The sequence below is a fragment of the Xiphophorus maculatus genome, chromosome 20 (assembly GCF_002775205.1).
Source record: "Xiphophorus maculatus strain JP 163 A chromosome 20, X_maculatus-5.0-male, whole genome shotgun sequence".
In the NCBI taxonomy this organism is placed as follows: Eukaryota; Metazoa; Chordata; class Actinopteri; order Cyprinodontiformes; family Poeciliidae; genus Xiphophorus; species Xiphophorus maculatus.
The window spans coordinates 23091289-23118955 of record NC_036462.1 but is presented as its reverse complement, the minus strand read 5'-3'; the positions used below and the strand labels follow the sequence as shown (position 1 = coordinate 23118955).

At 36.3% G+C, this 27667-nt stretch overlaps 1 protein-coding gene across 2 annotated transcripts in view; it reads right to left on the bottom strand.

The window, feature by feature from the left end:
• Positions 1–27667, bottom strand: part of LOC102222273 (calcium/calmodulin-dependent protein kinase type 1-like) — a 42757-nt gene that overhangs the window by 4097 nt on the left and 10993 nt on the right. For both annotated transcript variants that reach the window (XM_023324457.1, XM_005804294.3), the window contains 6 exons: positions 7584–7715; positions 3252–3326; positions 2184–2322; positions 1560–1686; positions 1306–1381; positions 83–195 (listed from right to left, as the gene is read on the bottom strand). In XM_023324457.1, the coding sequence (XP_023180225.1) occupies positions 83–195; positions 1306–1381; positions 1560–1686; positions 2184–2322; positions 3252–3326; positions 7584–7715 (662 nt within the window). The remainder of the gene's footprint in view (positions 1–82; positions 196–1305; positions 1382–1559; positions 1687–2183; positions 2323–3251; positions 3327–7583; positions 7716–27667) is intronic.

The window sequence follows — 27667 nt, the reverse complement described above, 5'->3', positions numbered from 1 at the left end:
GGTGTTTTACATGAGATTAAACTGTTTAATACTAGCATGTCAAAAAAGTATGAACAGATCAATGGTGATTTTTGTACTATACCTGAATCAGAGATATCGTCCCAGTAAGGAGAATCAAACTCGTATTCTGCTCTCAGGATCTGTTCAAACAGTTTGGCATCACTTTCATCATAAAAAGGTGGGTATCCACACAACCTAGAATAAAAGAGAGAACAGCTTATTGGTGCATAACTAACACTATACACTCATATTCAATAAATTAGGTTATTGAAAAATTCTTATTATTTCAGTAACTCATGTCCCTAAGTAAACACATTACATAAATTAATAATTACACAAAGACTGATGTTTTCAAGCTGATTTTCTACTTACAGCTGTTGTGAAAACACAACATTATAGGATATTGTATTTAACCAATAAAACGTATTTTTAAATAGTAATGTAGGTTTAATGAAAGGCATGTTTAATAGCTCCTTAAAGGTTGTTATTTTCAAAAGGTACTTTTAATCAGACAAATGAACCATCTAAACACATTCAAATTTATTTAATACGGCTAAACTTAAATGTTTTATCTCACGGTCACAGGCATGGTTCTGAAAGAGCAGTGGAACTAGTAAAATGTTAAATAAAAGCATTCACATATTATTAAATATATTCAGTTTAATAAGACAAAAAGAGAATATTAAGTGTATTAACTGACTAACTGGATTGTCTTTTTTAATTGTCATTTTTTTCATAGTCTCAAGATTTTCCACACTCAAGGCAAAATTACGCAATTCTGGTGAAAACACATGGTAGGACATCTCACACCTCCTTATTCATGATCTGATATAAAAACAAAAAAACATTTTGTTTGATAGTCTATGTGCCAGATGAACAAAGATTTCAAACATGGGCCTGCTCTACCAAAATTTTGTTTATACACAAACTTGATAGAATGTGCAAACCTGATCTACAAACAACAAGCACAAAGGATTCACATTTTCCTACATACTTTTTAAATTAAAGTTCTGCTTTGTTGGAATTAAGGTTAACCCACACAAAAATGATTCCCAAAAGCTACACACTTTCATCATTTTATGTTCTTGTGAATAAATAAATATCTTTGATTTTGAATTTATCGAAGGTGTCCTTCTGTTTCTCAATAGTTATTTTTAATAATTTAAAATACTTGTATGAAACACATGATGCATCAGATTTGAAAAGGTAAAGAAGTGTTGTTGTACAATTTTCTTTTATTTTAGATATACAGACTTACTAAAAGTATTTATCTGAGGGATGGTGACTATCCAAAGTTGTACTCACAGAATATATGCTATGACCCCAATAGACCAGCAATCCACAGCTTTGCTGTAAGGTTTCTGTGCCAAAACCTCAGGAGCTTAAGAAAGAGAAGATGCATGTTTTAACACAGAATGTCAAAACTTCATATCATAAGATAATTCATGAACTTATGATGTGAAGTTCATGAGTTCAATATTAATTTGAATATTTTAAGAAGCTGTTGCAGAATTACATGATATGTAAAATGAGTAAATCTTGGTCTCTAGATATCTTACCAACGTATCCAGGCGTTCCACAGGCTGTTGACATCACGCTGCCCGAGCCCTCGATCTTAGACAGACCAAAGTCACTGATCATGATTTTTGAGTCTTCGTCCATGCTGTAGTACAGCAGGTTCTCTGGCTGCAAGGTGAGGAGCAATGCAAAACCACATACAAGTGTGAATTTAAAGCATATTATAAAGCATGCCATATATGCACTAGGATACAATAGATGTGTTAAAGCCCTAAATACCCAGTAAAGCCTTATCAGATATTTACTATCAGACATGCAGTACAGAAAAAATAGAAGTGTTTTATGTGACAGGTCAACAGAAAGTAGTGTGTCAAAAGCCTGTGTCCTTTTTCACCTGAAACTGAAACAAAATACACTGAAGTTTGGGGCTCTAATGTGTCAGAATGTGAAAAAGTTCAAATGTGAAAAGGTCTAAATGCTTGCAAGGAATAACTTATTTATTGTTAATACACAGACACCACATACACAATTTGTTCTGAATTTCTTGCTAATGTTAAATATATTTGTGTTGACAACTTGGTAGGAGAAAAGCATAGCACTCTATATTAAACAAAAACTGCTTAAAAATAACATTGTACTATCAAATAAAGAATGGTCTGACTGACCTTAAGGTCACGGTGCACAATGCCCATGTCGTGGAGGTATTTTACAGCGTCCAGAATCTGTTGAATTAGCTTACTAGCATCTTTCTCTGTGTAGAAGCCCTTCTCTATGATACGATCAAACAGTTCTCCACCAGACACCCTGCAGAAAGAGATGCATTCAGCAAAGCATGTTGGAAATACACATAACATCACCCATTTTATGGATTTGAACAAGAGGAGATGCCAGAGAAGTGGTAAAACACGGTAGTAAACCTATGAGGAAATCAGCAAGAGGAAATGAAAAAAAGCAGGAACTTACTTTACTAGCTAGTAACAAGAACAAACAACTTCCAGTTTTTATGCTGTTAAGAACTGCTACTTATAACAGGTTTGATGAAGTTTACAGTAACAAATACTCAAATGTAAAAACTATACTACTTTAATCTGAAAAATACAAGGAAACCTCAAACAGTGGTTGCTTTTGGCCACCAGATGGAGACTTCACTCTGCTAACGAAGGTCTCTACAAATTTTCTATTTATCAAGAAGAAATCTCAGGGCTTTCTCAATGGCTTGAGGAAGACTTGAAAGAAAGACCAACACTGAATCCAGCAACAAATAAATACAATAAATATTACTGTAGTAAAAACTGTGAGTTTTGAAGCATCCCTTTGCTTTCTGAACACCCTGACTCTCTGCCACCTGCGGCCTTTTATTTTCTGCTTTGACTCTGATGACTGCATGAATGATTTACACTTTTATTAGTGTCACAATTAACAGCCCTCCTGATCCTGGTCTGTCATTGATCTGGATCCTCTCTGACATTTCAGCAGTTTAAGGAGGGTGGGACACTGACAAGCTGCTAGTGTGAAGGCAAACTCCCCACTGATGCTCATGGGTAGTCTACACAGACACACACACGCGCGCACGTGGGCGCGGTTGGTGTGTGAGTGCGTGTGTTTGTGTTGCGGAGTGCAGTTCGAAGCATGTGACAAAGAGCGTGTGGGAGATAACACGAGTAGGCAGCTTGAAACACACTTTGCACAAAAAAGAAGGATTCACACAGCACCACACATATGTGAATACTCACAGTTGCATGACAAGGTAGAGGTGTGATTTACTCTCAAATATCTCTTCCAGAGACACAATGTTTGGGTGCTTTATCCTGTCAGGAAGGAGAAGAGAAAAAGGAAGAAATAGTTTGTTTATTATGTTTCTACTTGTAATAATCCTATAACTTTGCACATGAAAGTTGAGCTTATCTGCTTTCAGCTTGTAAATATGATCTCAGTGTAAAATGTGCAGGGCTGGATTAGTTTATCTGTATGGGTAAAGAGGAGGTGTCTCAGCAAATGCATGCAGTTCTCTAATTGGCTGAACTCTGCTATGGTGCCCTTTGACACCTGTCAGTGGTGTGACAGTGGTGGGAAAATGAGTCACCAGCTTCAAACTGGTATTGCCCTTTTTTGTCGTAATCACTGTGTTCATTTAATAAAGCCTGCATAGTGTTGGAAGTCTTTCTCCTTAGCATGCTACAAAATGTTCAGTTTATTTTTTGATGAATCTTATCAAAACAGAATATCACATTTAACAGCATTCGATTTTAAATAGAATGCAAAAAATTAAAACATGCAAAAGATGAAGTAGAACCAGCAATTATTGTTGCATTGTCACAAAATGCAAGTTTTGATGTCTTACTGTGCAGCGCCTTGTTCAACTTTTTTTTGACTTTTGACAAAAACATTCGGATGTATTTTGTCAAACTTTGACGTGATGGAGCTACGCAAAGTAGTGCATAACCATGGAGCAGAAAGAAATTACATTGTTTTCAAACTTAACAAGTCAGAAAATTATGGGCATTTATATTTAGAGAGCTTTACTGTGATATCCTTGAAAAAAGTCCATATTTGCTTTAAGAAATCCCCTAATTAGCCGATGCATTTCATCTGTACTTATTTCACTCTACATATAAATCCAGCTGTTTGGTGAAGGCCTCTGGGGTTTAGTTAGAGAACTTAAGTGAAGCAAACACCGTCACCAAGAAACAGAGCAGACTGGTCTGGGCTGGGCAAGAAAAGCAATGACAAGAGGACCAGTTAAATGGCCTTGTGTTAACTGGAGAGATCTACCTCTAAAGTGTTCGACAAAGTAATTGTTAGTCATCCACTCCACACAAAAGAGTGACAAGAAGACAGTGTCAAAGAAAGTCATAACAATTCCTGAATACAGTTTGCCAAAGGTCATATAGGGCAGTGGTCCCAAACCCTGGTCCTTAGGGTCTACCGTCTTAAATGTTTTAGATGTTTCCCTGCTACCGCACATTTCATATGATTTTCCTTCCACTTCTCAATTATGAGCTGGTTTATCACATAAGTTCCCATTAGAACGTTACTAAAATGTGTGGTTGAAATGTGAAAACGGGCGAAAATATTTAAAGGGTTTGAATACTTTTGAGTACAAAGTCAAGATGCTAAACTGAGACAGTCTGCAAGCATTAGATTCATCAAGCACAAAGCCATGTGTACAAGATGTACCGAAGGGAACTCTGCATGGGTCAGCTCAAGCTCACATTGGATTACAGCAGTGACTCATCCAGATTGCAACAATGCATGGACACCTTCATTCATCTAAGGACAGCGTTGAGGGAGAGATGAACTCGGTGGAGGATAAGTGACAGATTAAAACTACAGAGAGATCAGTCACATGTGGCCCTGTATGAGCTTAAATGTTCAGTAAACATTATGCATTTCAGCAGAATTTCTGTGCAGGTGTGTGTTTGACCAGGTGACGAGCTCACGGACAAAGAAAATATAGCCATACAGCTCAGGTGATGATTTTACAGGTGTGCATTCAGCGCTTACAGATTAGCTTATAAACTGCTAATGAAAGAAAAGTAGGGGGTAAGCAAGAGGATGATCAGTGTCTGTGTACTGGGTTGATCATTAATACAACAGCTGATTTCTTATTATCCAAGACGTGCTTTGATCTAAAGAAATACAACAACAGATGTGAAACCGTCACTGACATGAATCAGCCTGGTGTTAACAGGTCATTTTAAAGGCTTTTGGACTCCAGTGAACCACAGTGAAAGCCATTAACCACTAATTGAAAAATGAACAGTGGTGAGTGGCTGGCCTATCGAAATTACTCCAATAATCCATCTAGGATTCATCCACGATGTGACGAAAAATCCAAGAACACATAAATGACTGTGAATTTCACTTTCCTCAGTGAAGTCTTCATAATTCAGCAAAAAGAAAGATTGAATGAAAACAGCATCTTTTTCTAGGCAGAATCCAGTGCTGACTAAACAGAACATGAAGATTTGTCTCACGTTTGCCAAAGAAACGTTTTAATCATCCCAAAAACCTTTAGAGAAAAAAAAGACAAAAGTGGAACTGTTTGGAAGAGTTGTGCCCAGTTAAATAAGTGACAGTCAAGCATGATAGCAGTAGTGTGATGGTTGGGGGTTTTCTGAAGCCATCTTTACATTATAAATGAATCCATATCTATTTTAAAGAGCAGATATATAAAGTAATGTTTTTCTTCTTAAAGAATGCTGTTAGGTAAATTGTATTATTAGTAATTATCAAATATTTGTTGTATCATGTAGCTTTTGTAGTTACCTGACAAATGCCAAATGTAATTCTTAATGGTGAATAAAACTGTAAAATTGAACAATTTCAGAAATGCTTGTCTTCCTGACTGTCGGCCTTCAGACGTTCAGCTAAAACTGTGAAGTTTTCACAAAGACAAGCTCCCTGATCAATAATGAAGCTATGATGTGGGGTAGACTTCACTTTGAAGAACGGTAGATGAGACTCTGTACATATGCTTCTCTCATTTATAACGCATGCTGCAATTCCTACCAACCTGGACAGAAAAACCTTCAGGACATAATTCAGTCTGATGATTTCATAATTTAGACAGAAAACCATATTTCCATGTCACAAAATATACAGTATGTAGTAAAAGAGGAGTGAATTGATTGAAATGTGTAGGCTATTTATATTCATGAAGCAAAGTCTTTGAACTCTAAAAGAGTTATGATGCAAAGCAGAGTCTGTTTCAGTTCTGGTTTGGTCTTCTGCGACTCCTCCCTCCTCTTCAGCAGGAGCTACATGCTCAGCTATGATGTGATGACACCAGCAAACATACACCTACCCTACCCCCCACTCTGTGAGATATGGGGACATAAACTATTAACATGAGTAATGAAGCCTTTGGACGAGTCAATATGAACATCCCGCGGAGCCAAACATGACTCTCAAGCCGTGTTTACCTCGGTTTTATTTAATTTGTCACAGTTGTATGTGAGCTGCTAGCTGACCCCCACCACTCTCATTCCACAGTTCTCACCTCAGAGGGAATCATAACTGTATATTGTGTTTCTCCTGTAACCTAGGCAACAAGGCCTCTAAAAATAACCACGGACCTGTGTAGATCAGCCATTTTTACTGTGACCTGTATTTCCCCATATGTAAAAAGAGCACAGCAGAAGAAAAACCCTTCACAATTAGGAAGTTTGTGTCACTTCCTTGGTTTTAATGTAAAAAAAATTGCTTGCTTCTTTAGGTATGAAAGATGTGGCAGGAAAAACATTTTGCAGGTGGTTTTCTCTAAAGCGTAAGGCTTCTTGTTGCATAATTTGTAATATTTAAGGAAGGTAAATTTGAAAAAATATGGGTGTTTTTTCTCCGAAGAGTTTTTGGCGAGGAGAGGGGGGAAGACATGTGGCAAAGGTCGTCGGGACCGGGAGTCAAACCTGCGACGTCCGCGTCGAGGACTAAGGCCTCCAAACGTGGGGCGTGCTAACCCCCTGCGCCACCACAGCATGTACCGAAAAAAAAAATGTTTTAATTACATTTTAGGTGGATGCATGTTGTGTAGCGCCATAATTTAAGTCTAAATCTTTAAAGGGGAGGCATTATGTATTTTCCAAGCACATAGTGTCATTTTATGTCAGAATCAAGTAAGTATGTTACCTTCGGTTAAATACAACTTAAAATAAATTTGACTTCATAACCGCATCATAGCTGTATCTTACGCCTTGAAATTGGCCTCTGTCTCTGTCGTCACAGCAATGCTTCTCCAAACTACAATTCTCCAGGAGTGTTGCAGTTTGTTTGATAAGCTCAGCAGACAGGCAGTTCCACCAGGTGTTTGCTAATTACTGCAGCCACTAGTCTGGTGGAGCTGCATGGGAGAGAGGAGGAATGCTCTGTAGGGTGGAAGCTCAACTGGGAACTGATGAAGGAATAACATCACCCCATGAAATAAAGCTCAGAAAAGTCGATTTTGCATAATACTCCCCTTTAAGAACATTTAGTAAAAAATCATAACTTGGAATACCTTTAGACCACTTTATTTTAGGTGTAGATGTTTATCAGAGGATGATTTTAAAGGATAATATTTCACTTACTTATGCAGAACTGCGATTTCATTCTCAATGCTGTTTTCCTTGCCTTCTAATGCTTTCTTGGGAATACACTTAATAGCCACCAATCTCTGCGTCTTCTTCTCCTCAGCCAAGACCACCTCGGAGAATGCTCCCCTGAAACACAAACACAAAGGTCAGTCTGTCAACTCTCATCAATCTCCAGGGTTCAGATTGGGTTCTTTATGGTATGGAGTGGATAAATAAAAGACAAGTCTAGGTTTGATGAAAAACAAAGTGCTGGTTAATTTCTTGCTCTACTGATGCCAGACTGTGATTTATTTTTAACTTCAGTCTCCTCCTAAAGCCTCTAAGATGCTGACTCAAGTCCAGTCGAGCCTGTAAACTAGTGGGATGATTTGGAAGCACCAGTATTGAATGCTGGGGTTTTTTATCTCTGACTCACATGATAACCAATGAAACACTTGGATGAGTATATTATCTAAATATGAAGGCGTACGTGTGGATTGTATGACTCACTCAATATATCTTTCCAGTTAATTCATTTCACTCAATTCCACTCATATAATCCCTTAATACAAATATATACAGCTGCATGTTGTCATAACTTTATGGTCCAGCAGTCCATTGGGCCGTGATACACTAATGTGTACACTGTAACTCCTTAATTAGATGCCGTTGAGAATAGCCCAAATAACATTTCTTTGCATTTTATTCACAGTAATTCTCTCTTCCAACTAACAAACAAATAATCAGATATAAAACAGAAAGCACTTAAGATCTTTATCATTTTCCTTTGAATCTTTAACCCTGAAGCCAAACAATTCTTCTGAAATCTAATGCCCAGATATTTCTGACTTAAAAATGTCTGGAGTGACATAACTGGTTAAAATCCTGGCCTACAACTGGGTGCATCCACCCACATTAGTGGGATTAGTAGTACAACAGAAACAAGGGGCTGTATGAAAAGGATGTTGAGGGTTAGGGTAAAGCAAACATAAGAACTTAAATTGCTCCTGAGCTGCATTAGAGGCTCCCAGATACAATGACACACATAGTGTCAGCTGTTTGTGTGTATAGATGTATAACTGTGGAAGTTATAATTGTTTAGACAGAAGATTATAATAGTAAATGTACATTGTTTTATAGAGATGAAATAATGAAAAATGTCCAAAAAAAAACATTTGTTTTGTCAAAAAAAAAATGAAAAAACAACAATATATTATCAGTGTAATTTACCAACTCAATTTAGCAGTTTTGGAAAAACATTATAGGTGAAAGTGAATTGTAATAAATAAAGAAATTCACGTGACAACTAAGAACGGGTGTCAGCCTGCTTGAAATTGTCAGCATGGTCTATCTGACCTAAGTACATCATAATGCTCTGATTCTAAAACACTAATCTGAGCACAATGGTGGTAAAAATAATAATAAATATAAAATAAAAAAACAAGGTACACTTTTTTCAGTTCTGAAATTTCAGTTCTGAAATTTCACATGGACATTTTAAGAATGATGTGGTTTTTATCAGGCCCTAAACCTATTTAAACGTAATCCTGAGTGTGCAAAAACTGTTTTTCTGTATTACTATTAATAACTCACCTTGATGTGGAGAAATATTTGCACAATTTTAAAATCTTTGACTCGTTTCATCAAGCTATCTGATAGATAATCTCATGTTGGACTCAAGACTACTTTGGTAGACTGAGGAGTTCATGAAATTATCAAGACAACATTCCCTACAGACAACTACTGTTTTTGATATATTTTTTTAAAATAGCAATGTGTAGTAGAATTATGCATTTTCTTTTTGATAATCCATTGTCTCCAACTAAATCAGCTGGGATCCATGTTAAAGCCCTTCATTAGCTCAGCATATTAATCTAGCCACATAGACCTGCCAGTACTATCACCATGCTCTGACAAGTTACCATTTTAGTAAAACCTGTCTTCTTGCTTAGCTTGAGGGAAAGCTTAAAACTGCAGTAACAACGCAAAAATAAAGTGACGCATCCACAGCTAAAAATGTACGTGTGGGCCGAGGGGAACCACAGGCCTCCTGTCAGTCAGTTTACAGATACATTATTATTTGCAGACCAGGAAGGACTGCACAGCGACACACAACTGTCACCAGAAAGAGAAACCATCTGACCTACACAGTGTACTAAAAATAACAGCCTCCTCTGTATAAAAACAACACAACTCCGAGAAACTCTGGATGACTTGAAACTGCCTCTAAAGTTGACAAAGATTTTAAAACTTATCAAATTTGTACAGGAAAAAATACTGTTTTTCATTTTCCCTATTTTGCATAAATCTGATTCAGTGAGAGAGCACTTTAGCTTCAATTTACTGGAGTTAAATATTAAACTGAGCCCAATATATCAGAAATGTTGAAACAATAAAGGTAAAAATATACAGTCAAAACCAAACTACCAGAGATTTAACATACATCTTCCTCTGTTCCCCTACTCTTCCTGTCCTCAGTGCTAAACAAAGCTCTTACTCAACTCTGGAAGATGTTTGTGTCGATCAAAATAAATGTCTGCATATATAAGCCTTAGAAAAAGCTTTACAGTAATCATTACATTTAACTTACAGTCCTTAAGAAACATTTAGAAACCAGTTCTGCAACACAATTTTATCACAGAAGTCTAGATCCAGAACGCTGAAAATTAAGATAATGCAATGTTCTGTTAGACAATTATCCAGGGAATGAAGCTTCTTGGTCATCTAGTAACTATCTCACTGCCACAAAAAGGCCATTGGCTCTAGAAAAAATCCAGCTGGGTGGAGGATGCTGTCAGAGCTACAAATTCCTCAGTAGCTTCTGGATGACTTTTTGACATTTTCCATGCAGCTATATAGTCAGACCAAAAAGCTGAGGCAGGATCCAACTCTGGTACAGACACCCTTCAACCTGAGAAGTAATTACTAGCCTCTCCAAGTTAAGTTCTTGTTATTTTTAAAACTATAATTGTTTAACTTGAAGTAATTTTAAAACTTTGTGTGATGCTGAGGTCTTTCTTACAGATTAGAGAAAGAAATATCAATTAAACATGTTGATTTGTCATTATGGCCTGTATAAACAGACAACAAACTTATCTCATCAAGATCAGAACAACAGGACAACATTCCAATACTGACTTCCTGTCACAACATTATACTGAACACTTTATTTTAGTGCAGTACTTCTGCTTTCACATACTGCCAAAAGCCACACAATGCATATTCACATCCATCTGTATTTAACTGTGCTATTTGAGTTGCAGCAGAGAAGAAGAATGCTGAGTGGGAACATTGACGACGGACTAATTCAACACAAATGAACTCAGCAGAAACTGGGGTGTTTTCTGACAAAGTTCAGATTAAAAATTACAGAGAACGGGTGATCCTCAAAGTATATTTACATAATCTTACACAGAAACAGTTGGTAGAAGAACATTTGAATACTGGGATCTATACATTGAGCACTTGAACACAACACCACAGCTATTAAATGTCACCAGATGTTTAATGTGACATCATTAAACTGTAATATGGTTTGTATGTCAGCAAAGGTCAGACGAAACTTTCTCAGTGTTGTTGGAGAAATATTGACAGCAAAGGTGTCAATCTAAAAAACAAATCATATAATTAAAAAAAATTGTGTGATCATTTAAATAAAGTGTAAATATTTATTTAAACGTCTCAATCTGATAAATATATACATAATTAAATGCAGAACTCCTCTGAAATTTAAGAGCATGCATATTTATTTTAGTATTTATTTAATTGTTTCATATTTCTAGTCCTCTATTCCATCATGAAATCATTTCAGATGTCAGACATCTGATTTTAATAATAATTTAAACATTTAACATATATCCATCCTGAATTTCTATAAATTTTCACATATAAGTTCTTAAATATTTAACAACTTATTGATGATTGCTGCATTTTTGGTCCTTGATGAAGAAAGTTACAAAGTCAGAATAAAACCCCATATGTGCCGCGAGGCTTCACTTAAAACAAGTCTTGTCCTGCAGACTTGTTTGCAGGGCATGCAAACAAGTCCCTTGTTATGAATACACTCTTGTTGACTGGGGGATCCACTGAAACACAAGTCAAATAATATTGATTTATGTCACCTCTTTGCATATACCTTGTCTCTTTTTACTCTGGACAATATGCTATCTGGACAGATAGCAAACTAAAAAACTTGAAACTCAGATATTTTTCTATTCTCTGGATAAAACAATCTTGGCTGAATCAAGACATTGGATTTTGATGTTACCTTGGCAACAAACATGGTGTAACTTCTTGTACTTTGGACACATTGAATTTTCTTAATATTTTTTTTATATTTTTATGTCAAGAAATACCAAGAAGTGCTCTTTTTTTATCTTGATATAGAAACCGATTAACAGATAAATTCAAGGTGCTATAAGTTACTCAGAAAAATATTTATTTTACTTTCCATCAATATTTCTCATATGACAGTGTAAATTAATAAAATATAAGACACAACATTGTGACTACTAAAAGAGCAAAAAGTACTGAAACCTCTTCATTACTGCAACTATTTGTGAGTGCAATACATGAGGCAACAAGTCAACATTTTCTCTTCAAAGTTGGTGTAAGTCACAGCTTTGGTAAGCTTTTTTTAGTGTGTTTGACAAGATGTGATGGGTAATTGACAGGGAGGCAATATCTCCAGAAATGAATCTACTAAAGACTATTCCATGTCTGCACAGGTCAGCATCTATTAAGGGTCATCCAAAGTTCAAAATGCATACGGGAAGAAATCGCTGACCTGTGTGGTCTGATGGAACAGCTGAGCTGCTGTAGCTCAAATTGCTAAAGAAGCTAATGACTATTAGAAAGGTGTCAGAATACACTGTGCATTGCAGTTTGTTATGCAAGTTGCATAGCCTCAGCCCAGTCAGGATGCTAATCAGTTGTCCACAACTAATTAATGTGTCAACCATAAGCCTGGAAGCCTCAAAATTGGGCCAGAGACCAATGGCGAAAAGTAGCCTGTTCTGGTTTATTGTGTTTTTTTTTTACATCATGGATAGCCTGTAGGATGTGCATTGGTTAGTTGTGGAGCATATCACCAAGATACTCTATGGGAAGCAGGAGACTGTTTGGGTAATATTTTGATGGGAGACCCTGGTCCTGCCATCTGTGTTGATATTACTTGACACCTACTACATAAACATTGCTGAAGACCATGTACACAATTTCACTGGAAATCTATTTCCAGATCTATTTCCAACAACTTCAGGAGCTCCAAGGTCTTGACTTAGTCTCCAAATCAGATTTCAATCCAATTTAGCACCTATGGGATATTTTGCACAAAAAGTCAGATCCATGTGGGCACTTGCTCACAGCCTTCAAGTTTTACAAGAGTTACTGGTAAGATTTTGGTGCCACATACAACAGTTCTCCTTAAGTTGGTGGCCATAATGCTATTTGGAAAGGGTGTACTGTATGTGTTCATCATAAGTAATGTCTGATGAAAATACTGATATGATTCATGAAATTTACAGCAATTCACAAGAGAAAACTTTAATGACAAATCCTTATAAACTATCCGTCTGCTGTCCTGCATCCCAGTGTCACCTAAACCTTGTCCTCAGGCCTCACTGTCCTATGTTTCATGGGAATGAGTCTACTTTTCCCATCACTTTTGTCGAGGTTTTAAACCTACCAACTAGGTGCAAGGAAATATATAAAGCATGCATAACAATGTGCTCAGGGGACCAGGTTTAGGAAACATTGCTAGAAACTACATTATGAAACTACACTGCTGAATACTTTAGCTCTGAGCAACAAAAAGGGAAAGAAGCGGATAATCTTCAGAAAGGGAGTGTAGCAGATGTTGCACAGACTTAGTTGTCAACAAAACTGATGTCCAGAAAGATTACAATGAGTCTGTACAGAAAGAATAGAGAGATGGGACAAACATATTCTGAGAAAAAAATAAAATAAAGTCTTGTAAAATCTGTAGCACCAATGAAACTGGATATTTAAATGCAAAGTGCAAAAATATATTTTATCTTTCTCTGACTTCAAGCAATACTATAAACCTTTCCTGTGAGGTCAGCTAGAATAACAAAAATAATTTCTGTTTTCTAAATGTAATATGTATATATTAAGGTTGCAACTGGATATCGGTGTAAATGATTGTTGTGAGTTTGCTGGGAGTGTAATCCCAGTTGTGACTGCAGCTAAATTGTAAAGTAAACAACAGTGTTTACTGAGCTACCCCAGCTCCAAACAGGACATTCCTCTAAGCACCATGGGACGTGTGTCCAGGAAGAGGATACACACACAGTCACCCAAACACATACACACACAGCACAACTAATAGCCACTAAATCCTCAGTAAAAACACACTTGCCACAATCCAAACAATTGGGCGTATTCTGAGAAATCCACCGTGCAAATACTTCACGCACAGGCTTAAGCTCACAAGATGGGAAAATCCACATGGGTAGAGTCTTATACAACTTTAGGATGTAGAAAAAATAATAATTTTCTGCCATTACTGCAAAAAGCAGCATGCTCGCTCAGTTTTTTTTTAATTAAAATGTAACAATAATGTAGTAATTCAACCTGCTTTACTTTTCAGTGTATTTTTTTCAGTAATGCACTTTTTGAAGATACCACTATATGCAAACTAAGGCAAAAGGCCAAAATGAATATAAAAGTTTGGGTTATAAATAAAAATACGAAACATTAATCCAATGAGAAATGCTGTGCTTTTATTATAATTTAGATTAGCAACAAAAATCTGAGGAACTTTGCTACCCATTGAGTTTCACATTTAACTTGTTCTTGTCATCATCCTCTTTGCATCTTTTCCCTTAATCAAAAGCCAGTAGGAAGTCTGTTGTGGCCATCTGCTTCAGGTGCGAGTGCCAATAGCATCACTTTTCCAGAGATAACGCTAAACAAACAAGGAGGCATTCCTCTGGTTTTGATGCATTTTGAGAGGACTCTTTAAAAAAATTGTAACCTAGTGTTCTTATTTTCCTATAAAAGCCATGTTTATCAGACAGCATGAATTGTGCATTCTGCCCTGCTGAGAAGTTGGTCAAAGAGGTATGTAAACAGATGACAAATAGTAACTGTGGAAAGGTCAGAGAGACATAGGGAAGGACCATCTGGTCCAATCAGAGCTGAGAGAAACCCAACTGTGAAACTGGCCCTGAAACATAAAAAGACCATCTTGCTTTGAATCCCTTCTAAACATGAAGATGTAAAATAGCCCAATCTGATAAAAATTATTTGATTGGGGTATTGTATGTTACAAAATACATTATATACACTTTTATACTAATTGTAGTTGGTCCACTAGTTAACAAACATGTCTTGTAATTTCACAACTTTGGTTTCAATTCACCTTAGAAAAGACTGATGCTACTTTAGGTCAAAACATAACTGCTGTGTTTTTCGCAACAGGAAATATTTACAAACAGCAGAATTTATAAAGCTTATGAAAAGAGAGAAATGTCGCAGTCTGTTTTTCTGTTGCTGCACACTGTCAGTTGTCCTCAGTTACACGACTGACAATCCAAATACTCCAAAAATATATGAACGTGCGTTATCTTACCAATGTAAACTATGCCTGCCTTACAACTACATCTAAAGTTAGTTCAAAATGCCGCCACTCTAGCTGGAATACGATTATTTTACATCAGACAATAGATTTCAAAATACCTATGCCGACTTGTGTGACTGACCTAGCTTCTCTGTGTGACCTCCTTCAGCCTTACGTTTCTTCAGTGCGCAAAGATCAGCTGATCAGGATGATAGAAAGCTAAAAGTAAATCTCAGCCATCGCTTTTAAAAGCTCATCTTCTTTTAGTGCTTTTAATACAGAATTCATACAGCCACAATATTCCAGTGTTCTAAGTGTATTTTTGTCTTTTTAAAGTTAATTTGTGCTTTATTTATCCCTCCATCCATCTTCTATCTTAGCTTTCCTTGTATGGTCATGGGCAGGAGGCGGGGTACACATTTAAACATTTATTTAAAATATAATTTTAATGTGCATAACAGAAAAAACTTGAAAAATTAAGCAAAGTCACACTAGTAGACTACTTGTTTTTTTCAACTTCTCATTCATTTTACTGTACATTTACTTTAGTTCTACTTCATGACCTCCAAGCTGTTGGGGAAAAGGGCCATACATTTGAGTTTGAATTATTTTAGTGCAAATGAGTCACAAAATGCAAGGAGTCTAGGTAGTGTTCTTGCAAAGTAAATATTGCATCAGCCTCATATCACCTTGCTTCACAGCTGTTGTATAGTGTTTGTGCTGATATGCCAATTTTTATCCACAATGTACTATAGCGAAACAGTCTGCTCTCATCCATCTAAAGGACACTGCTGTAAATTTTTGCAGTTTATTCAAAAACATTTTATTTTTGTATTCTCTAAGGCTCTTTTTTCACATGCTTTGTATGAGGAATTGCTGCAAAGTTAAAGACTTGAATCAACTCATTCCTGTTGTTATATGGTATATAAATAAACTTAGAAAAATGAGGATGAACTCCCTTTTACTTTCCCCCAAAATCATATTCCTGAAAAAGTCAATATTTATAAATTTCACCATCTGACAAGCTAAGTTAGGTCTGTAGATTTACTGCCGGTCTTTTGCAAGAACATAAAAGTGTTCATGAGTGGAGCTCACATTTTTGAGAACTTTAAAAAAAAAAAAACATTACTGTTTTTTATAAATGTGAAACATCATAGGAACCAAACTCACTCTGATGTAATTTAAAGCCACTCTTTTTGGGGATGAATGAAAGATTAACTCTAGATAGCTTAAGAGTAAACTTTAGACATTTCGATGGGAAAAAACCTCCCCAGTTTCCCAAGAGGCCCCCACTTAGTTTCTAATGTGTGCGTGTGTGGACCCACCCTGGTAATTTATGCCAATGTTTATATTTTCGCTTTAAGCTTCACTTTGCTTTCAGAAGGAAGTTGAAGCAAAAATATATGGAAAAACTCCAGCTCTGAAGTCTTCAGTCCGACCATCCTGTGGACAAGTAGCTCATGTATTTAAAGAATGTATATGAATCTGTCAGCAAAACGGGGTGAACTTATAGGTGTGAACTTATCAGTGAACTGAAACCTGGCTGAACTGAATACAGAACTTCTTCTTGTAAGGTATGAACAAAGAAGGTATGAACAAAGAACACTATGCCACACATCTGTATGCTGCAGACTTGCAAACTGATTAAAAACTTCTGTTTTTCTAGAGGAACTCCCATGTGGTGATGACCAGCTGCTGGACTGCATTTGATTAGCATCATGCTGCTTCTTCCTCTTTACTTTCTGTGGAGGCAGTGAAGGTTCTACTTAGTTTTATGCCAACTGTTTATTTTTGCCTAGCCTTTATAAATAATAAAAATGTGTACCATAGCATTATTTTGTAATTAAAATCAGGTGTATTTCCCTCATAAAACAAACCAATACGTACCAGATTATCTTTAAAAACATGTTAAATATAAAACCTTAGAATTGAAAGAGTGAAAAAACTTCTGACTATGTCCAAACTGAATATTAATAGTAAAAGTAAACTATTGTAAACAAAATGCTCTACATACTGTAATAACATCATAAGACTTGTAAAACAACAAATGCAGGTTCTGTAACAAAGTTTTTATAAGGTTGTTTGAACATAGATTTGAGTTTGTTTTGGAGTGTGGACACTGTTTCCTTTTAAATGTTGAGTTTGTGGAATCATTAGTCAATTTTCTGGTTACAAGAAGGAACAGGGTGGTAGTTTCACTGTTTTCTACAACTTCACAGTAACTTTATTCCTCGTTCATCAAATTCTCCCTGTGTTTTTATAACCACAGTAATTTAAAATAAAATAAGGGCTTGTTTTGTCTGGAGCAAACCAGCTAGTTTGAATATTCTGTGTATTTCTCAGGATTAAAATATGTTTATAATCAATGCAAACATTAATTGACCTAGTCATCATTTAGTCAATCGGTATTGATTACTGATTGTCAATCACAAAAGAAAAATGTTTAAATACAATGACTAACAAAAATAATAAAATAAATTAAAAAATACTAATAGTAATAAATCCACCAACTTTTTACACGTGTCTCTGGTCGAACACACCAAAATCAAATGGCTGAATTGCCTCTGCAAAATGCAATCAAGCTCAATAGGATTCTACTAATTACCTAAATATTTGCTACAAGTGTGTTAAATTGGAAATACCTTCAACAGTTGCATGACAAAGGGCATCGAAGACTGAATTTTGGCATTTATATCTACAAGACGTAAGCAGGTAGCTCACAAGAAATCCCAAGCATTTAAAGAGTTAAAGGGGCAGTATTATGTTTTTCCAGGAATATAGTATCATTTTATAGCACAATCAGGTAGCTTTGTTACCTTCAGTTATAAAAATGTTACATGTATCAAATATGACTTAAGAAATTTGTCTTTGTAGTTTAACACTTTGAAATTAGGGCTCTGTCGCTTTACGTTTAGACAGCTTGAAATGTGAGGTAATTTTGGCAATGCTGGAATATACCAACTGTGGAAAAGTGTGGGAAGATACATATATGACAAACTAAAGAGTGCTCTAAAAACTGTTAGAGGCAGCCTACTGCCATGAGCAGATGGGGGTGCATAAGTGGGCCATGCAGTGGGCACATTTATGTGTGCGTCTGTGTATGTTTGTATTCTAAGATCTACAAGCTATGCCATGCTGAGCTGAGCTGCGCTGTGCTGAGATGCAGACTTCTGTTTGAATTAGGTCAGGGTAGGACTGAAGAGCTGGTGTTGAATTAAGCAGGACTAGATGAACAGTGCTGGAGTTGCAAAATGGCATAAGTTTCTATTTTTTGAAAGTTGAAACTCTGCTGATCAGCATTATAGAGGATAAAGTAGATAAATTAATCCACATTTATTTAAAGCAATTCCTCCCTATTTACTTCTTCTTTGGTTTTAAAATGCACGTCTCCGCTTATAGATGTGTCTATACAGGGAGCCAGAATAAAGTTAGTATAATAAGTCAGTAACAGGAACAAAAATGGAGTGCCATAAGCCTCATTCGTACGGTTATGCTCTAATCAGAGGCTGAGAAAGAATTACAAGTTGAGGCACAGTAACAAAGTGTCCTGTGCTTCCAACTGACAAAAAAGTGTAAGCTGTCATCATTGATCTAGTCTAAAAAAAATCCTGAAAACAAGAAAACTTAAACAACTAGAATGACTCCATTTCTTTTTTAGTTCAAACTGAAAATGATTGTAGCAACTACGGGGCAGTTCTTGCAGAGAAAAATGGGAGGAACCAAAGGGAAAACAACTGAAATCGTGAGGGGAGTCATCACTGTGATATAATTGGGCGAACATGACAGTAAACGATGGGGTAAGAGGGAGAGTTAGAATGGAGAAAGAAAAAAAAAGGAAGCCCAGAGAGACTGAGAGGGAGAGACAGATGAAAAATAGATGAAGCAGGGCAGCTCTCACACTGGGAGACTCATCTGCTCCATAGAGGTGGCTGTTTCTCCTTTGTCTGAACGACTCTCAGATATTTAAATTCGTTTGATGCCAACTCAAAATACAAACACTGAATAATTACGAAGTGATAAGAATAGAAACCCTCATAAAATAAAGTCTGTTTGCATATGCACGTATCTTCACAGTGTCAACAACTCCAAGTAATTTCTGAACGGAGTGTAATTTAATGAAAAGTAGTTTTGGTTTCAGACTCCCTGGAAATACAGAGAACTGCAAAGAAAGTTATTTATGTGCCATAGGAGACAGTGTCACAACCAAGTTTTCATATAAAAGTCCCACAATTCTTCATGTTCAAGGAAGGAAGAAATGACTCAAGGAAAGATCTGTTCACCAGAAAGTGAAGAATTCCTGGAAATTAAATTCCTTTGTTTTAGGGACGTTCCTGGACACAAATATAAATAAATGTTTTAATTATTTGATCATCTTTATTCAAAACTATTCACAGTTACTAACACATACATAACTTGAAAGTATGAAAAGTGAACCTAAAACCCTGTGTATTTATTTTTAATCAATGAGAGGGATTTCACAGTAACAAAAGGATCAGCACAAAGCAAGCATCTTCAAACCTCTTGGAATTTCTTATATTAGAACCACAAACACTGATTCTGAAATGGATTTAGATAAATTCATTTTTTATTATCTGTTATCTGCAGAGTCAATAGTCCATAACATCCATAAATGTATCTGAAGTAACTTCCCACACAAACACTTTCATACAGAAACAAGCTTAGCAGGAAGTTAATGAAGTTCTGCCCTCCTGAGAAAAGGTGGCAAATTAAAGCACATACAATACAGCCAAAAGGTGCAAGTATGATTGAACAATTGGATTAAATTGTTGCTATTTTAACAATCGCCTTGTCACCAGCTCACAACAAAGGTTGCATTTCATAAAACAAAGGTTCCTTCTTTCTAGGAGTGTATTTACTACACTTATACAGCAGTTTATGCTCATCATAAATTATAAACATTTTAGATTTCTGTCCCATTAGCCACTATATCTGATTTAAAAGATGATAAAAGAATACACTCGGCAGAGTGAAGATCACTCTGTCAAACAAGCATTTGTGATCTGCTGTCCTTCTTGTCATGGAAAAAGAAAAGAATGCAAAATAATGGGTTCTCTTTGTTCATTCATAGAGGGAGGAAAGGAGATGGGGGCAGCGGAGGCAAAGGTCAACGACAGGAAAGCACAGAGGGAACAGAAACAGACATCTGAAGCAAACATTTAGCCAGAGAGAATACACGAACGCATAAAAAGAAATAGGACAACAATTTCAGCCATGGCATATTTTGTGTAATGAGTCACAGAAACACAAGCACTCCTCGTTCCAAATCAATAAAAGCAGCGAAGGGCAGGGGCCAGTGGGTCACCGTTTGACAGAGTCAGGCAGGCCGCTCCCATCAGCTCTAACGATTTTAGATGATTACTCCTCGCCTACTTTCACCCTCCTCTTCCTCTCATGGCTTCCCCTTCTTTGCTCCTCTATCTCCTGTGTGTTTTGCCATATATTCTGGGCAGAAAATGCCAAGGATTTTTCCCTTCCCTGGTCGCAGCATGAGAACATGTGCTGCTATTTAAATGTCAGAAAAGTCAACATGGTTCATTAGCGCAGTTTGTCGTCAGAAGAGAAATCTCACAGCCTGCAGCCGAGTGTGGGAACGCTTTTGAAATGAAGCTATTTCCAGGCTCTGAGATAAAGAGATCAACATCTGATGAGAAGAAACTGCAACAAAGCAGCAGGATGAATGGAAGTCAAACATTGTAACAGAGTAGGACTGCTTGTGCTAAGAATATTTCTATTAGGCTTAAGGTTACTGCAGTCGATGCAATATTAATAACTGTGTAAAGAATTACATGATGTCAGAATTTAAAATAAAAACAAACCAGATCAAAGATATTCACATTAAGCTGGCAGATGTAGAGACGTCCTTCATTTTTTCATTTTTGTATTGCAAAATAATTCATTTTACTTGGATTTTAGGTCCCAGACCAACACAAATTAACAGTTAATAAAGTAGAAAGAAAAGGTCACATGGTTTTTAACATTGTTGCTAAAGATTTTAAACGTGTCTTGTACATTTGTATTCATTATCCTTTACTCTGATGCCCCTCAATTGAGTGCAGCAAATTGCCTTTTTGAAGTGGCCTATTTAGCAGTATAGCCCACCTGTGAGTAATTAAATAGTTAAAGTAAATGCAGCTGCTCTGTGAAGGCCTCAGAGGTTTGGTAGAGAACCTTACTGGAAAAAAACAGCTTCATGAAGACCAGTGAATACAGCAGACAGGTCAGGAATTAAACTGTGGAGAAATAGAATTAGGTTAAAAAAAACAATAAACAAAGCTTCGAGATGAAGGAGGAGTTGACAGAAGTGCTATTAGTTTAAAAAATCTAAGCTAAACCTGGTCAAAATTGAGCTTTTTGACCAACATGTGCAAAACACTATGCAAATTGGAAAACTGACACTACAAAACAACTTGAACACATCATTCCCACCGTGAAAGATAGCAGTGGCAGCATCATGTTGTTGGGATGTTTTTCTTCGGAAGAGACGGGGAAGTGGGTCAGTGTTGAAAAACTAGGCAATCCAGGAAGAAACCCGGATAGAGGCTGCAAAAGACTTTCCTTACAGAAAAAGACCGTGAATTTCACTTGGGTTCACACAATTTGTGTGCTGCAAACAAATTTTCATTTATGAATGATGCGAGTCACATGAAAAAGCACATAAATACATGTGGATTCTGAATATTTCAATGTAGAAACATATACAATTCCACATGTGTATCATATGCGATACACATAATTCCACACGTGATAGACATAAATTAAAGAGAAAAATGAGAGGGAATTTAACAATGATTATTGTTAATTATGGTTATTTATGGACAATAACCATGAAGCTAACAGAATGGTTTAAATAAAACCATGTTTATGGATTAGAATGGTCCAGTCAGCATGCAGCTCTAAATAAAATTTGGTTCAGGACTTGGAGATTGATGTTCACAGACGCTCTATGTGTGCGTGAAAACAATTTTACACATCTTTGTAAGTAAACATTTCTGTCTCTAGATGTGAAAAACTGGTGGAAAGGTGATGAAAAACTAGTAGACATGACGTCTGCCATTTCAGTTATGCACCATGTTGTCTTAGTCCATCACATAAAGTCACTTAATGCGTGTAATTCAGTGAGTATGAACACTTTTGAAAGGTCCCGTCATTGAAGCATTACAAAGGTTTATTCAGCATATGCACAAGATGCAATGGCAAAGTCAAATTTTTTTTCTTATTCTTCAACTAGCATTAATATTGCAACCAACAATAATTTTTTCTGACCAACTCTGATGAGTTTGGTCAAGGGCACGGTTCTGTGTCCTCATCCTTGCGTAGCGAACATCCTAATTTTAGACAGAACTCAAAGGGCTGCGGGATACGTCGGGATTCCTATTCTACAGCAAACGCCGTGTGAATCTGGGACACAGAGAAGGTGACAACAAAGGCTACCTAGAATAGGTCTGGATTTCTGGCAGCAGGGACGCTGCTTTATGCTGCGCAGGAAACAAAAGACAGACAGACACAGGGATAATGGATGGGGGTGATTAAAATAGTAACAGAAATTAAAATAAAGAAGGGAGGCAGATGAGGATCTGAGTTGATTGCAGTTAAAGTGCTGTTGCCCAGTGTTTTGCTAATCCCCATCTGTTTTGATTACAGGACGTGCTTTTTAGCTGGGGATTATCGGTACAAATAAACACATGCCACAGAGATTCATACACAGCATATATCGTTTTTTGCATTTATTATGTCACATGTAGATTGTTTTAAGCAGTTGTGGCAAAATAATGTTTTTCTTTTTGCCTTTACTTTAGATATCTGACATTGTAAGAGATTTATTCCATTATTTTGTACTTGGCCTCTTTAAATCACAAATGAGTATTTGTGATTAGATCCACAAAGCATACATAATGTGCTGTTAGGAACACAGCACTTTATTCTGCATTTAATTAAATTTTATTCAAACATGGCAGGTAAAATAATGGACTTTTATCCTAAAAGTGTAACGATTTTGCGTCATCACTAACGACCCCTTTATGGTCGAAATGTGAGAGATGCTCCATCAAATTAAACAAATGTTTGAACGCTTGTTAGTTGCTCTCTCATGTAAGCAGGTTGATCTCATGCACAATGCACACATATGTACCCGGTGTTGGATTATTAATAGCAAATCAAAAACTTTGTTTCCATAGAGACTGTTTGAGTCCATTATGGAAAGTATCTCCCGTTGTTACCAAGACAACAATCCAGCAATGGCAAATGAATGTGGTGCACACAGCTGAGCGATGGCAGCAAGCGGGTGATTTCTCTACAGACGGGCTCAGCCCTGATCCAGGGGCAGGTGGGGAACTGGAACAATGACAGCAACAGTGTTGAAAGGATGGGAAGGCTTTTCATGTATGAGCACATTAGCTGGGCTCAGATAAGATTGTTCATTTAGTTGTAGAATTGCTGCAAGAGTGGGTTTATGGGACACAGATGGAAGAGACCTAATCATACAGGTATAAACAACAGCAGCCAGGTTGCATTTATTTCTTCTTCAACAATCTAAATTTTAGCTACTGCTATTATGGTGTTGTGTATTCCTATTTATAAATCATTATGAACAGAAAGGCAAAGATCTGATATTTATGGTCCATTTTTGATCTGTATTTTTTGTAGAGCGGAAAGCTCCTGACATTTCCAAATCCAGCATGTCACATGCTTGCCAGAGAATGAAAGCTCAGAAACCAAACAATTTTACAATACTGCTTTCAGGAGTCATGGTATCTGATAAGGTCGACTCAATGTCAATTCGCCCCTTCGCCAAATCCCTGAAATGTCTCCAAGATCCTGTGACAGACACCCATTTTTAATACTTAAAGAAGTGGGGGAAAAAACAACCAAGACAGTAAAAGTACAAAAATGAAGAGGGAGTTAAATGATCACCATGCACCAAAGTCTAGCTAACAGCCTGACTAAAAAGCTGATCCAGGTCTTTAGAAAATACAGTCCCCTTTTAAAGAGCTTCTTATGCCGTTTGAGCTTCCTCAGACTTACTGATACTGAAAATAGATAACATGGAGTTTTTTCTCTGCAAGAGTGACTTCCACATGAAAGACTGTTACCTTGTAGCACTTAAATCCATTTACAAAAAGTGGGGAAAAAAAGATATTTCATTTGAGTTTTGCAACAGGCCACATGTCTCAAATGAAGTTTTTCATCCTAACATCTTTCAAATAAATCTTCGATGTGGTCAGCGAAATAAACACTCTTCTTGGGCTTGAGATTTTAATTTATAGTTGAGTAAAATTTTGGGAAATGGTAAGTACAGTGCTATGAAAAAGCAATTCTCTTTTTGCAAATTTCTTCAGTTTTGTCACACTAACAAGATGAACCAACAAGTTTAAATATCAGACAGAGAAAATCTAATAAGAACCAAAAAAAATATTTTAAAATTAAAATTTCACTCCTACAGTAAAAGCAACCTGACCAAAGTAAAAAAATCATTTTCACTTTTCTAAATCATGAATTAGAACAACTGAGTTTAATTTTACACCCACACCTGATAAGTGTCAGACTTCAAGAATCAAGTGATCACCTCAATAAAACCTGACAACATTAAGCAGACTTAAAGGTAAAGGCAAACCACAGTGGCCGTGTAGCAAACAATTTAAGAAGCTTGTTACACAATTTGCCACAATTTCCCTTCCTCTTCACATGTACAACCAGATTAATGTAGGTCAGAAAAATTTCATAACACTAAACATTCTTCTGTTTTAACTTGGAGGAACCTGCTTCTCACATGACTTAATCCTGGACAAACAGGGATGTGGGTGTGTTGAAAAGGTGTGACACCTTAGGGAAACATCTACTGTTAATATTACAATATAAACAGAGGTTAACAGAGCAAACAGAATTAGCAGTTCCTTTTAACCTCATGTTTTTGGGCTTACTGTGCCTTGAGAACTAAAATGCGATCAGAATTACATCAGTCTGTTCAGCGGACACTGGAATATGCTGCATTGATGCATGAACAGAGCTCTGTGTAGCCACAGTCTGGTTAGGCTGCAAGCTTTTGTAAATAGAGAATCCTCTTAAACTAGCATCAGAAGGCAAGTATGAAGACTTGCCACGTTGACCTAATAAATAACAAAACCAATTCAATATATGACATATGGTTGGAACATTCCTAATCATTAGATGATGTGTGTTAGCTGAAATTAAGAACACTGCATTCTCACAAAGCATTCAACCTCAACACATGGCTAAATGAGCAAAACATTCTTAGATACAGACTTTAAAGCTACAACATCTTCAAGCAATTGCTTAATTTGAACTTAAATCTATGAAACTTCTTACTTTACTATTTATAATTATGATACAGAGTTAAATGTTCTAAAGGAAAATGTTTTTGAACATAATTTGAACAAATTACTTTTACCTTTCATGGTAAAAGTCATGAACCTACTGTATGTATTGATAGTAGGGCTGTAACGATTCCTCGAATGATTTGAGTACCTCTATTATTAAAAGTCCTCGAGGAAAATTTATCTGCCTCGAAGCTTTGTTAAATTATGTTTTATTATTTAGCTCACTATGTTTCAGCTGGTCATTATTTGTGTTGGGCAGAGCTCTGACTTCCACCTATGAGTTGCTGCTAAGTGCTAGCAGCATAACATCCAATTTTCCGGGTTTGTATCAATTTTTGGAGAACCAATAACCATTCCTAAATTGCCTGCTGCGATGCTTGGAGTATGGCAGCCTCCAGAGAGAGAAAGAGAGCTTTCCGATTACTAGAATAATCGTAACAATAATATAAGAGTACTCGATTACTTGAATATTCTTTTACAACAGCCCTAACTGATAGTACATCCTACTTAACCAAGGATGTTCTGTGCAGTGTGGCCTTTTTGGTCTAATATGACAATGTGCAACATGGCAGAAAGGTTTTTTCTTTAGTGTTTAATTCTAGAGCTACAAAGTGTCCAGAGCCTTCGTGACAAACACTGAAGCTAGAATCTAAGAAGCAAAGGGACAAGTCTTAAACAAATGTAAATTCCTTAAAAGATTGCTTGATATTTTACTGTAGGTTGACAAAAATAAAATTTGTACATATTCAACTACTTTATTTTAAGGTGTGGATTTAAATAAACCCAACAGAAATGTATAAATGAAATGTATTTATGACAAAACCTCTAAATATATAACATTAATGTCAAAAGTTTGCTTTCAGAGTTCTGTTTGCTGTGTTATAATGTTTTGTGGTCGCTTCAAGGAGACTGCAGGAATGAGTAAAAGGTTTCACATGACACATTGTCAACAAAATTCAACATCTGAAGCCCCACCAAGGTACACAGAGTTAGAAGGCTATTTAATTACAAACATTTCATTACGGTATTACATAAGATATTTACTGACTACTAACAGAATTTCTGTGTAATGCTTCTAAATTACCCAGAAACACTTTGTGCTCCAAAAAGGTCACTCTGTCTGTAAAAGTGCAAAGTGACACAATCTAGAAATATCCTAAAATTCAATGTAATTTGATGAATGTGCAATCTATGATTTTATCAAGTTTTTTATGATTTGATTTTATCAAATCAAATCATAAAAAATTTGATTTTAAATGAGTTCATGTGTGTAAAACAAAACGATTTGAGAGACTTTGTATTCTTATGATGACTTCTGTTCATTAAATGCTGCTTAAAGCTGGGCAGAAATGTTTACAAAAAAGAAGGACCAAAACTTGACTAATAACACATGATCCGCAGAAACACAGTCTACGGCCATTTTCGAGCAATTGTGTGTCTGTTGGTGAAATAACCAACAGACACAGATGTAAAAATAACTCGGCAGCGCTCAGTTTAGAGTTGTTCAACAAAGTATCCGCCTGTATGAGTTTCTCAGTACGAAAACCATGACTAAAAATGGCAAAGTTTCCTGGTTTCAGCTATTTACAAAAATAACTTTTTACAAAAACTTGGTAAAGCAGATTTTTTATTTGTTAACAGAGGAATCAACACTGATTCATACTTCTGCTAAATTCATGCAATTTCTTTATTATTACAGTTATAATGTTGTCTAGAACATGTCTTTATTGTTATTTTAGGGGAAAAAATGGTAGATAGCCTGTATTTGTATAGCACCTTATCTAGTCCAAAGGACATTCAGTCATTCAAGCACACATCCACACACTGATGGTGGTGAGCTACATTGTAGCCATAGTTGCCCTGAGGTAGACTGAGGCTGCCATACAATCAGCACCACCTGACCACCAGCAGCAGTACAGAGGAGGATTGAAACAGCAATATATCGTTTACAGGATGAACTCCTACATTCTGAGCCACTGTCATCCCTAGCAATAACACTAAGTACCTACAAATAGAATAAACACCTGTGAAAATACTAAGTCTACTTTCAAGTAAAAGTAGATGGATCTTTGTGGTTCTTTTTATAATTAATATGAAATGAATTTTAAGAAGAAACGTGGATTACAAAAGGCAAATACTACTAAATACTTTAGCCCTAAAAA